Raw genomic sequence first — 13,745 nt, 5'->3', positions numbered from 1 at the left:
AGAGTCTCCCGGTCAGTTCGGAAAGTTCCATATAGTCCCTCATCTTCATCTGCCATTCTTCGATAGTTGGTAAATCTTGTTTCTTTCAATTCTTCACTAACAATATTCTCGCAGCTGTTGTGGCATACAGAAAAAAAAGTAACATCCTTTTGGGGGATTTCACCCCCCACTATACCAAGTAGAAAGGCTTCTTTTTTTTTTAATAAATGCGTTTTTCAACACTTTTTTCAATTCATTATAAATCCTTTCCCAGAAGTCTTTTACCTTGGGGCACATCCAAAGTGTAGTTTATTTTCACTCTGCTGGGCTACCATTGAAGGTGTGGCCTTTTGCATGCAAATGATGCGTTCGTCACTGAGTTATGTCACTTCCCCTAAAAGAGAGGTATTCACAGGGGCCAACGCCATAAAGAGATGGACTATCCCCAGATGGACACAGATGTGGTTCTAAGCTGGTGATAATCTGTGCTTGGCATTGGTGGCACCTAGTATGGGGGGAAAATACCCTGTTCACCCTGGCACTTAGTAATCAAAGGAGAGCAGTGGTGTAGCATGGGTTGCCAGTGCCCGGGGCCACACAGAGGCAGGGTGGGAGGGAGAGAGTCTGATGGGAGCAGGCACACACATTCAACTGCCTAACGGCATCTGTGTCACCCAGGAGATTGCAACTGCAGAGATAAAGAGTCATTTCATTGTATGGAGAGGTTCTCATGGAGAAGCCGTTTTCAATGGAGCCCAGCGATGGAAGCACACAGCTGTATTGAGGCAGAACCAAGTGTTGAAATTTTGTGCTTCCTAACAGTTTTGCACCCGGGCAACCACCCCCGTGCCCCTCCCCAACAGCCACTGAAGGAGTGTACATTCAACAGCTTGGAAGCTGTGTATGTATACTGAAAATGTGTTTTTATTGAGGTTGTACTATTATGTTGCTTGGCTCCCTTGGGCTCTTTTGGAAGGAATAAGTAAGAACAATAAATTAATCCAAGTATATAGTATTGCTATTATTATTAATCAGTTCAACACCACAGTCCATAATACAACACTAGCAACATCACCAGGGCTGGCAGACACAGATGGAACAATGGGACCCATTTTGCTGGCACAGTTGATGGCAGAATCAGGCCACCAGTTGAGAGAATTGCTGGATTTCTTCCTCCCTTCTTCTTTGACTTCACAGTTGCAATCATATCTAACTGTGCAAGCCGGTCGAGTCATCCCTTCCATTCTTCGCATTTCCCTTTTTGTGTGTGTCGGGATAATGGTAAAGGATTATCGCCAGCAGCTGTAAAGAGAAAATGTTCCCCGTTCCTGGAAATGGAAGTGGTGCTGAAAAGCTGCAATCAAAATCGATTCTGCCTGAATTCATCACCATCTTGCATCGCCGGAGCAATTTGGAGGGGGAGGGAACGTAAAGGCTAGATAAGCACTCCAGAAATGTCATTTCTATAGAATGCACATGAATAGACAAGATGCTTCTTTCACCACACAAACACACAACGCACCCCTACTTCTCAGGGCAAGTTGTGTAATCGCTGCAATCAAGCAAAAAATGGTAAAAAAGCCTTACAGTACTTGCAAGACTCAAAAGTGCACTCTTTCACTTTATGTTTGTTTGCTTGCTTAATTTATTAACTTTATATCCTACTTTTCCTCCAAAACGTTCAGGGTGGCATATGTATTCTTTGGAGAGAGAGGTGTAATGAGAAAGAGAGAGAATGAGAATAGTCATACAAAGCCATAGACGGGCATAGCAACTCACTTAAAACACACACACAAAGAACCTACAATGTAACTTCTCTTCAAATTAAACTCATAGACTGCTTTATTTGTTAACTGTTAAATTGTCTCCCAAACACAGTGACACAATGTGACTGATGCAAAAAATACCCTGATTGTTGTTTTCAAAGTTATGGCTTACATCAATTTATAGGCTTTCTTTCACATCGTGCGGTCAACTGAAGGAAACGCACATCAAAAGGAATAAAATTACAAGGTCTGAGGATTTCGGCAAATGGTTACTCAATGGAAACAAGGGCATTAACAAGTCAGATGTAAACAAAGTGGATCGGTTCCCCCGTCCCCATCTACGTGAGGTCAAGAAGTATGAACAGGGCTTATTGTACAATGTGTTTTTAATGCATATTTCAAGTTGTGTTAGGAGCAGAAGGATAAACCTGCCTTTAAATCAGAAGCAAAATCTCATCAGCATTGTTTCCCTCCCCCTCCCTTTATCTCTTTATGAATGCCTGAAATAAATACAGTAGGCTTTAGAATGGATTTAAAAGAAAAAAAACCTCACCCCACCTCAGTATAACGCGCAATAAACAAAGCCTCAGGTGAAATCAAAAGCTGCTTTACTCTATCCAGTTTTAGCTGCTCAATATCCTTCCTTTGCAACCAAATAAAGCCACAGAACAAACAACCGAAATATGAAGAAACCCTCCCCAAATCTCAAAAATGCTTCAGTCATGAAATTGCAATCCTGTAATAGTCAAGTTATACCTGCCCCCCTTCGTTCAACCATCGAGGCTTGATGAGAAACAGGACAATGCTTTGTCATGCCAAAGAGACTACAAAGCTTGTGGTTGTTTTTAAAAGGGGAGATCCGATTTTTCCTAATTAATAGCACCAAGTGACTGGCTGCAGAAGGGTTGGAGGTGCACTCTCGTAGTGAAGAAGACATTCGTTAGCTTGTTCATTCGTTCATTCATCCATTCATTCATTCATTAAAGGAGGCTCAAAAATGGGGATTTCGGTTAGCTGTTTCATAGCACCAAGTGGTGCAAGGAGGCAAAATTCCCTCTTGTGTGCACATAGTTTAAAGCTACAGAATCCCTGTGCTTGCTGAACCTCACTTGGCTCCCTTTCCTCTCATTCAGAATCCTTCCAAATGTCTTTTTTTATTGTGCATTCATGACTGGTTGTGCTCACGATGGTATCGGGGCAGTTAGACGCAACTTCACTTTCATTACCGTTTGCACCAGCAAAACCATCAGGAGAGGCTTACTGCTTCCGTGCATGTCCTGCAACTTCCCTGCTGAAATCCTGTAACTTTTCACACCACAAATGTTCCAGTTTATCTTTAGTCTTGCTTCTGTTGCGCTATAATGCAAAAGAGCCCCTCTAGATGCCAATATTGCAATGGGGAAGCATCGCAGGAGAACTCATAAAGCAGAATGCCAATATTGTGTTGAAGAACACACACACACACACACACACACAAACACACACAGTGAGGGGGAGCCCTCTGTAGCCCTCTGACATGTGGGGAAGGAGATCGGCTGGGTCAGGGCTTAATGGCAAGGCAAAGAAGGGGAGGGATGTGAAACCGGTTTTGCATAGGGTCACAAAATACTTTTAAGCCCCATCTACAGTTAAGTGACTGGCACAAACGGATCAACACATACAATTCCGTCTCTACTGAAAAAAGCCATGTTCCATGTCACACTTTTGTATGACAAAGAACACTGGGTGGGGCTATGCAAATGAAGGGGTGGGGCTATGCAGTTAAGCACAGGCTCGAGTCTCACTGGTTAAGGTCACAGGGTACTGGTTGCGCTTCCATGTTGACTGCGTACCCAAAAGTAACCCCCACACACTTTTCCTCTTCCACAGGGGCCAGCAGGATCCCCACATTGTAGGAGCTGCTGTGATGACAGATTTCCACCCTTGAAACAGGGCGACCTGGGTGCAACGTGCAATGTAGAAGGGTGCAGTGTGTCTCTGAATATCCCCATGGGTCCTTGCATTAGACAATCCCTCCCTCTACCGCGCCCTTTGTGGCTTAGGGCCCTCGTATTTACGGGACCGCCTCTCCTGGTATGCCCCGCAGAGGACCTTAGGTCCATGAATAATTCTAGTTTAGAGGTCTCAGGCCCTAAGGAAGTCAGATTATCCTCCGCCAGGGCCAGGGCCTTCTCAGTGATGGCTCCGACCTGGTGGAATGATCTGTCCCATGAGACCAGGGCCCTGCAAGGTTTAACTTCCTTCCACAGGGCCTGTAAGACAGAGCTTTCAAATTGAACTTAGCCTGATCTTTTATTCCCCTTCCTTCCCTCCCCTTCCCTTTTTTATGAAGATTACCCGCTCTGGGATCCCACAGCTAATTCTCCCCTGTCCTCCTCGCTGGCCCAAATAGGACTAATTTAGCCAGCTGGCCCTGGTGATCATCTAATGTTTATTGGCTGGATTTCCCCCCTAAATTGATTTTTAATTTATTGTTATTCATGTTTTATACTGTATTTTATGCTGCTTTTTGTTGATTAAGTGTTTCAAATTTGTTGTTAGCCCCCCTGAGCCCGGTTTTCTGAATCGGAAAGGGCGGGGTATAAATAAAAAAATATTATTATTATTATTACCACGCAACCTATTATATAACAGGTATTTTGTGATCCATGGCTGCACCACAGAGCAGCCAGGGTGCCCCATGCCATCGAACACTACTAGAAAGAAACCCTCCAATTCAAGATCTGTCCGCTGATAAGCCTTTGGACATGTTTGGTACATTTCACAGTGACAGATACACATGGCAATAAAGACCCATCGGCTTACACAGAAAACATTTATGGCTTTCTAAAGGGAACCCGAGGGCTGCTGCTCATGATCCAGCTTCCAAGTGAAGGATCGATGCCACGGGCCGCTTCCTGTGCATCAGCTGGCCGCATGAACCGTCCCTCCACCACCGCAGCCATACCATGAGAAACAGCTCCCAGCTATAGCAACAACACTGACGCCTGTGTTATTTATTTACACGACTGCAATATCAGGTGCGCTCAAAGCTTTCTATGCGTTTTGCTAAGGCAATGGTTTTCAGACTGTGTCCTGCACCTTCCAATGTGAACCAGAACCAAAATAGTTCTATGCTTTGAAGGAGGTCCTTTTTAAAAAATCCTTCTTTAACCCTAAGGCTGTGGAGCTGGCAAGCAGACGGAAAGTGGTTATGGGGTGTTTAGTCCACAGTAAGTTGTTTGAGAGAGCAGACTGGCGGGGAGAGGAAAGAGATGTGTATTATTTCAAGGACCTCTGAACCCTGATCTTCCTGCCAGTGGTACTTATGGAAAACTAAAAGGGAAACAGCAGATTAGCAGGCAGGGTACAGAATCAACGTCCCTTTGGCCACATCCGCACCACACATTTAAAGCAGTTTCTCTGTTTCTACTTTTTAACCCCCTTCTCCCTCTTCATCTCTCTTGTCCCTTTCTCTTTTTCTATTGCTTCTTTTTCTTGCCTTGCAACTTGAAGGTAAAGGGACCCCTGACCATTAGGTCCAGTCGTGACAGACTCTGGGGTTGCGGCGCTCATCTCGCTTTATTGGCCGAGGGAGCCGGCCTACAGCTTCCAGGTCATGTGGCCAGCATGACTAAGCCGCTTCTGGCGAAACCAGAGCAGCGCACGGAAACGCCGTTTACCTTCCCGCCGGAGCGGTACCTATTTATCTACTTGCACTTTGATGTGCTTTCGAACTGCTAGGTTGGCAGGAGCAGGGACTGAGCAACGGGAGCTCACCCCGTCGCGGGGATTCAAACCGCCGACCTTCTGATCGGCAGGTCCTAGGCTCTGTGGTTTAACCCATAGTGCCACCCCACTTAGGCAGCTATAATAAAAATCTTATTGGAAAAAATAAATAAACAACCCACATGGCTTCCCGCAAAGAATCCTGGGAACCGCCGTTCATTAAGGATGCTGGGAATTGTAGCTCAGCGAGGGGGTAAACTGGAGTTCCCAGAATCCTTGCTGTGGAAGCCTTGGGCTTCAAATGTATGGAGCAGATGCAGCCTTACAGTGTTTTTCTTGAGCATCCCCAGATGAGTGCTAGCATTGTCACACAAGCGCATTGGCACTACACCTTAAGAACAACGGGTCTAGATCCTCAGCTTTGTCAAGTACGCTCAGGTTTGGTGCATTCCCGGAGGTGAAATAAGGAATCATTACAGTGATGTGCTCTATTTCTGGCCTAAAACCACTAGTCAATGTGCTTTCTCCTGTTTGTCACGGGCTCCAAGGCAGGTTGTGGATTCCTGCGGTGGAGAGAAGGTGGGCCTCAGCCCAAACAGCAGCCACCCTACAAGGCTGGCCAAATGAGGGAGAGTGTCGTTAACCCCAGCTCACGAGGAACAATGCAAAGCCTTTGAAGAAATGTATGGTTATCAAACATTATTGCATAAATCTCTCAATGTCGTTATAAAAAAACACACCACTCCGCCCTCTCCGACACAGATTGCGCTGTGCCAATCCGCACAGCCGCACGTCTTTTTCAGAACGTGGCATCTGATAACCGTACCACGGGGAATCTTTCACGAGACATGGATGCAGAAAGGTGCCAAGCAGCCTTGGAAAAAAAACCAGGTGTGCAACTTGGTTCTCGAGACCCAGGGCTGCCAGCGCATCGTCTCCCTTTCTTCCTTTCCTTTACACGACTCGGGAGTAGAACCGAACTTCCTCCTGTCCTGACTCCTCAGCAGCAAGTGCAGGCATCTGTGTGCACCCTCAGAATGCCTCTGCTGTGCATATGGAGGAAGTTGAAGATTTCTGAAGGCATGGCATGGAATCCCGGGCGAGGTTTGACGTTGTCGTAGTAATGGTGGGTGATAAATATCCCTGAGGGGTTCATGGGGAAAGCCCAGAATCCAAAGAGGTGCACTTCCTCGCACAGCTCCAAGGCCGCCGTCACCAGGATCAGGCCCGTGCTGATGCGCTTGGCGCGCACCCCTTGAGCCAGCCAGTAGCGCGAGACGTTGATCAGGTACTGCGGGTGGAAGAAGTAGACCGCCTGCTGGGACTCAAAGTCGTCCAGGACGTACCGGACCCGGGTAGAGACGTCCGTGTTGCGGGTGTTGTAGAAAGCCGGGAGCAGGACCGAGGCGTTTTCGTACACCTGCAAGACCTCGAAAAAGGGCTTCCTCCACTTCTCCAGCTTGTGGAACCTGGTTATTTGGGAGGATTAAAGGGAGAGCAATCAGGGAGAGCCACAACTCTAGCAACCGCGGCCAACGCTAGGAACAGCTTTGGGATTGTGTGCATCCTTTTCCAGGCAAAATAGCAGCAGTATAAGAGAACCAGATAACAGATCGGTAGGGTGGCCCCAGTGGCGTAGGATGGGAAGGGCCGGGGGCCATGGCCCGGGCGCAAATTCCTGAGGGGGCGCAACCAGGTGCGCCCACAACAGGCTCCCTCATCGAGGTTGGAGCCGTGGGGAGGAAAGCAATGCCCAGACCGGGCCTTCGGACTGGGGTGGTGCTGCTTCCTCTTCATGGCCTGCGAAGGGACAACTGTGTGCACCCAACCCCTAATAATAATAATAATATTAAATTTTATTTATACCCCACCCTCCCTGGCTCAGGGAGGCTAACACCAATAAAATTCACAGTAAAAACATAATAGGGGGGAAAGAGAGGGGGGGAACCAATTTAAAATACAGGTTAAAATGCAATTTAAAATGCAGCCTCATTTTAAAGTAGCTGATAAATCAAGACCATAAGGGGAGGGAAACATAGGGGTCAGACCAAGTCCAAACCAAAGGCCAGGTGGAACAGCTTTGTCTTGCAAGCCCTGCGGAAAGATGTCAAGTCCCGCAGGGCCCTAGTCTCTTGTGACAGAGCGTTCCACCACTTCAGGGCCAGTGCTGAAAAGGCCCTGGCCCTAGTTGAAACCAATCTAACCTCCTTGAGGCTTGGGACCTCCAAAGTGTTGTCATTTGTGGACCTTAAGGTCCTCCGCGGGGCATACCAAGAGAGGCTAGCTGACAGGGAGGGAGGGAGGGGGAGGGTGCTGCACCCCCACCCACCAAGGAGGGAGGGAGGAAGAGGAAGCCAGGAAAGCACTGCTACAGCCAAGTGCGTTGCGCAGGGCGCATCACTGCAAGGACAGGAGGGCAAGGAGGCAGAGCGGTGCTCCTAGCTTCGCGTATGTCTGTCTTATCTCTGCTCCCAGGTTGGCGCTAGTTTTCAAGGAGACTCCATTGATTAGACGCTGGCCAGCGAAGGAACTGACCGCTGCCCAGGCCACCGCATGGGGTGCAACACTTGCCCCGCCCCAGGCACGGGCAACCCACGCTACGCCCCTGGGAAGAATTTAAATGTGGGGTCCCAGAAAGGGTTTCTTCATAGAAGGGGAAAGGGAAAAGGGAATAGACAGCAGCCTTTCTCAACCTGCGGGTCCCCAGATGTTGTTGAACTAATAATAAATAATAATAATTTTTTATATATCCCACCCTCCCCAGTCGAAGCCGGGCTCAGGGCGGCTAACAACAATAAAACAGTACAAAAGGCCAGAGCTCAGGGATGATGGGAGTTGTAGTCCAACAACATCTGGGGACCCACAGGTTGAGAACCGCTGGAATGGAGGATCAGGCTAATTCAAATTAAAGGCCAGGCGGAATAGCTCTGTCTTACAGGTCCTGCGGATGGAGATCAAGTCCTGCAGGGCCCTGGTCTCGTGGGACAGAGCATTCCACCAGGTCGGAGCCATCACTGAGAAGGCCCTGGCCCTGGTGGAGGATAGTCTGGCTTCCTTAGGGCCCAGGACCTTCAAGCTATTATTATTCATGGACCTTAGGGTCCTCTGCTGGACATACCAGGAGAGGCGGTCCCATAAGTACGAGGGTCCTGACCCACCTTTCTGCCCTGCTGATGGGAGCCTGGCAGGGCAGAAGATGTGGTGGTTCATCAATCTTTGCTTTCCCACCCAACCACCCACTTCTTCCCCACATGGCTTCAGGACTGCAGAGAGCCAGTGTGGTGTAGTGGTTCAGAGTGGTAGACTCGTAATCTGGTGAACCGGGTTCGCTTCCCCGCTCCTCCACATGCAGCTGCTGGGTGACCTTGGGCTAGTCACACTTCTCTGAAGTCTCTCAGCCCCACTCACCTCACAGAGTGTTTGTTGTGGGGGAGGAAGGGAAAGGAGATTGTTAGCCGCTTTGAGACTCCTTAGGGTAGTGATAAAGTGGGATATCAAATTCAAACTACTCCTCCTCCTCCAAGAGAGTAAACCCTCTCTCTTTCTGGCAGCATGATCCTCATACTCTGGATATGCAAAAGAAAAACATGCCTGGGAGCGGGGGAGGATTAAGAGGGAAAGGCCTCGCCAAATTTAACCTCTTTGAAGTCCTGCTGATTTCAGTGGGCTTGAAATCAACAGGAGCTAAAAGGCCTTCGGCGTGGGTAGGCGGAAATATGCATTATATCAAATAAATACAGTCTACATCTGTACGTTTTATTGTGAAATCCAAAAACCTGGAGGAGGAAGTAAGTTAGAATGGGTGGCGTTATCACTAGGCGTCCTTCTTCGTAGCAAAAGAACGAGGCAATTAGCAAGAGAGACCTGTCATCATTGAAACACTGGATTCTCAGGAGGTAGGGCATATTGTACAAGCTGAAACTTACAGGTATTAGTCCACTCACCATATTGAGCTTTTTTGTACACATCTTAGAGGTGATAGCAATTAAGCAGCACAGAAATGGTCAGAATAATAGTAAGAAAAATAGAGAAGGCAGGCGAGGAATTTTTTTTAGTGAAAAACAGTCCCTACTTATTGTGTTGCTATTTGTGAAGCTCAACATCAAAAAAACTAAGATCATGGCCACTGGTCCCATCACCTCCTGGCAAATATAAGGGGAAGAAATGGAGGCAGTGAGAGATTTTACTTTCTTGGGCTCCATGATCACTGCAGATGGTGACTGTAGTCACGAAATTAAAAGACTTGGGAGAAAAGCAATGACAAACCTAGACAGCATCTTAAAAAGCAGAGGCATCATCTTGCCAACAAAGGCCCGTATAGTTAAAGCTATGGTTTTCCCAGTAGGGATGTATGGAAGTGAGAGCTGGACCATAAAGAAGGCTGAAGAATTGATGCTTTTGAATTATGGTGCTGGAGGAGACTCTTGAGAGTTCCATGGACTGCAAGAAGATCAAACCTCTCCATTCTGCAGGAAATCAGCCGTGAGTGCTCACTGGAAGGACAGATCCTGAAGCTGAGGCTCCAATACTTTGGACACCGCATGAGAAGAGAAGACTCCCTGGAAAAGACCCTGATGTTGGGAAAGATTGAGGGCACAAGGAGAAGGGGACGACAGAAGATGAGATGGTTGGATAGCGTTCTCAAAGCTACCAGCATGAGTTTGACCAAACTGCAGGAGGCAGTGGAAGACAGGAGTGCCTGTCGTGCTCTGGTCTATGGGGTCACGAAGAGTCGGACACGACTAAACAACAACAACACCTATTGTGTTTCTGAAAAGCCTCTCCTCCTCACAGAGGGGAGGTATTGTGAGCGGGAGCCGTTCCCGTGTCAGCAGGGGGGCGTATTCGCTGCTGAGCGGGGTGGAGTCATGTATAGATTGTTTGATCCAATGCCTAAGCCAATACCACTCACACGCTGTAACCAATAAATTTGTGGCCTTCTTTAGCCCATTAACCTAAAATACATGTGTCCTTGTGTCTTATTTACCACTGGTGGAGGGTCCTCGACTCACAACAAGGTACTATAACTATAAAGTTTACTGAGAGTCTCCCAAAGGCAGATAATTAGCGGATTTATTTGCATTTCTTTTTCTCCTCTCTTTTGAAAATGCAGAGCATCACGGGATATCGCTGTTTAATGCATTACTTATTGTGGATCTTACTTTTTTCAGGAAGGAGAAAGAAAAACATCAAAAAAAGGAGCCGGTGAGTTGTAGGGCGGAGGTCTGCAGGGACCTTCTGAACACAGTTGCCTCGCTGAGAAGAAGGCCCGATTTTGTTCTGATTTCCAGTTGCTATGAAATTACGAAGTCAAGAGCAAGAACCGCCGGAGCTAATAATAAGGCGCCGTTGCTCCTTTCCTGAGGTTTGTCAATTTCACAATGTCGCAGGAGGAGGAGGAAAGCGTGGGCAGAAGTGGGCAAGGAAGAGGCAAGCAACTGACCTTTCGGTGATTATGCTGGGGTTAACCGTCACGACGTCCGTCTTTACACCAACATCTACAACGTATTTCTCAGAAATGGGAGGCAAATTGCACCTAGAAAGAACAGAGCAACAAAGAGGCCATTATTATTTCTCTCCTTCGAGGAGCTGAGATGTGTAGGCTGAATAGACTGAGAGAGTGAGTGATCTGGCTTAATGGGATTTGAACCCAGCTCCCCCTGATTACAAATAATGTAGGGTGGGTTCCCCTTCTGCAGACTGCTTCCTCTGAAAGGAATATCTTCCTGTACCCACTGATCAGCGGGTTATAAATCATGCTCTCGGCGCCGCAAGAGGAATGACCTATCAGGAGAAGCCATTTTTAGTGGCAGCCCTCCATTCTCCACCTCAATTAAGGAGATTTTTAAAACAGGCACTCTACAGACGTTCCCCTCGGGGTCCTCTTTCCCTCCTAGATCACTGTTTCTCAAACTTGGGTCTCCAGCTGTTGTGGGACTACAACTCCCATCATCCCTGGCCACCGGTCCTGCTAGCTAGGGATGTTGGGAGTTGTAGTGCCAAAACAGACCTAAGCTTGAGAAACATTGCCCTAGATGTTCAGCACAAATATTACCTTTATAGTTAATTCCGTCATCCAAAACATTTCAGCAATAGGGGCGGGTGCAGCTTGTGATTCCTTAATGTACAACGTTGTTTAAAATTACAAAAAAGGGGCTTAACGGCCTCTAGTATATCTGAAGGAGCGTCTCCACCCCCATTGTTCTACCTGGACACTGAGGTCCAGCGCCAAGGGCCTTCTGGCAGTTCCCTCACTGCAAGAAGTGAGGTTACAGGAAACCAGGCAGAGGGCCTTCTCGGTAGTGGCACCCGCCCTGTGGAATGCCCTCCCACCAGATGTCAAAGAGAACAACAACTACCAGACTTTTAGAAGATATCTGAAGGCAGCCCTAAAAGCTTCTGAAGGGAAGCTTTTAATGTTTGATGAATTACTGTATTTTAATATTTTGTTGGAAGCCACCCAGAGTGGCTGGGGAAGCCCAGCCAGATGGGCGGAGGTATAAATAATAATTTTATTAGTATTAGTATTATTAGTATTAGTATTAGTATGAGTGCCTCTTGTGCCACACCCTGAGAAACCAGGTAGGTGATGTGAGCAGTTTCACCCTCTGAACTCTAGGTGGAGCCACGCATCAGACAGAGTAGTGAACTCTAGACCTTCTGCCTTCAGAGAACTCTGGCCACTTTGGATTTGTATGCTGTGGGGGAACACCAGTGCAAGGAACAGGAGCCAGGGCAAAGGGTCGCCGTAGCTCAGTGGTAGAGAATATGCTTTGCATGCAGAAGGTCTCAGGTTCAACCCCCCACTTCACCAAGTGGGACTGGGGATGTCTCAGTCAGTGGTGACAATACTGAAATAGATGGACCAGTGGTCTGAAGCAGTGCAAGCCAATTTCCTTCCTATGTACTCTAGGTAAGGTAAAGGGACCCCTGACCATTAGGTCCAGTCATGACCGACTCTGGGGTGGCAGCGCTCATCTCGCTTTATTGGCTGTGGGAGCCAGCGTACAGCTTCCGGGTCATGTGGCCAGCATGACTAAGCCACTTCTGGCGAACCAGAGCAGCACACGGAAACACCATTTACCTTCCCGCCGGAGTGGTACCTATTTATCTACTTGCACTCTGACGTGCTTTCGAACTGCTAGGTTGGCAGGAGCAGGGACCGAGCAACGGGAGCTCACCCCTTCGCGGGGATTCGAAATGCCGACCTTCTGATCCGCAAGCCCTAGGCTCTATGGTTTAACCCACAGCGCCACCCGCATCCTCTTCATGTGCTATACACAACTGCTAACCCCTTGAAGGAATTGCACCAGAATTGTTACCGGAACACAAAATCGGCACTGTCGATCTCCCGGCCACATCTGCTGTTCTTCAGAATCCCTCCGTTTCCAACCACAGCGCACTTCTTGAACTGGGACCGATAGTATGGCATCTCCTAGAGCGAAATGGAGTAAACCGGTTCATTAGCAGTGGCAACTCTCGCAGGAGCTGGTTTTGTTCCCTTGGATGAAAGGATGAAACACAGTTAACTCTGGACTCACACATGCACACACAAGTATGGTCATCTCTTGAGTTTTCCCTGCATCTGATTACTCTACAGCAGGCTTCCTCAAACTCAGCCCTCCAGATGTTTTGAAACTACTATTCCCATCATCCCTGACCACTGGTCCTGCTAGCTAGGGATCATGGGAGTTGTAGGCCAAAAACATCTGGAGGGCCAAGTCTGAGGAAGCCTGCTCTACAGTCAGTGACTGGCAATGCAATGGATGGACTGACTCTGCAGGAAAGCTCTGCTGTTGCATTTTAGGTCATACATACCAAACATCCATGTTATTAGATCTTAGTGGCCTCACCCACTACCCCATCATGACCAGCAGCGACCAGGACACTGAGTTGGCAGCTAGTGTCCCTGGCTAAGGAGCCAGGCCCAGATTCCCAGCTCTGAGCCTGAATTCTAGTGATCAGAGCCCAACTGAACCCAAGGCTGACCCGTCAAGATCCCAAGGAAATGAGTGCCCCTCAGCTACCTCACCAGTGCAGTGGCCCACGAAGAACACAAAAGCAGGAGGTCACGGAGTAAAAGAAAAGTGCTGGTTTTCAGGCCAGAGTTGTGGACAGTCTCCACAGTCTCTTGACAGTCTCCAGGGCTCCAACAAAGTGGGAAGAGCATAGGAGACGTAGGCTGGACACACAAGTCTCAAAAGTCCTTGTACATCAATAGGAGCTCTCTGTGGTGCTGAAGCAACAAAACATGCCTTGCTGCCTTGCCTGGTGTCTTCCTCCACAGGAACA

At 48.0% G+C, this 13,745-nt stretch overlaps 1 protein-coding gene across 2 annotated transcripts in view; it reads right to left on the bottom strand.

Moving 5' to 3' along the window:
• Nucleotides 1–1,797: 1,797 nt before the first annotated feature.
• ST8SIA5 (ST8 alpha-N-acetyl-neuraminide alpha-2,8-sialyltransferase 5) overlaps nucleotides 1,798–13,745 on the bottom strand; it is a 65,040-nt gene continuing 53,092 nt past the window's right edge. For both annotated transcript variants that reach the window (XM_083403050.1, XM_083403051.1), the window contains 3 exons: nucleotides 12,776–12,888; nucleotides 10,897–10,989; nucleotides 1,798–6,922 (listed from right to left, as the gene is read on the bottom strand). In XM_083403050.1, the coding sequence (XP_083259176.1) occupies nucleotides 6,454–6,922; nucleotides 10,897–10,989; nucleotides 12,776–12,888 (675 nt within the window). In that variant the 3' untranslated portion in view covers nucleotides 1,798–6,453. The remainder of the gene's footprint in view (nucleotides 6,923–10,896; nucleotides 10,990–12,775; nucleotides 12,889–13,745) is intronic.

Source organism: Podarcis tiliguerta, assembly GCF_965153285.1.
Source record: "Podarcis tiliguerta genome assembly, chromosome: 11".
NCBI lineage: Eukaryota > Metazoa > Chordata > Lepidosauria > Squamata > Lacertidae > Podarcis > Podarcis tiliguerta.
This window is presented reverse-complemented; position numbering and strand designations above follow the sequence as displayed.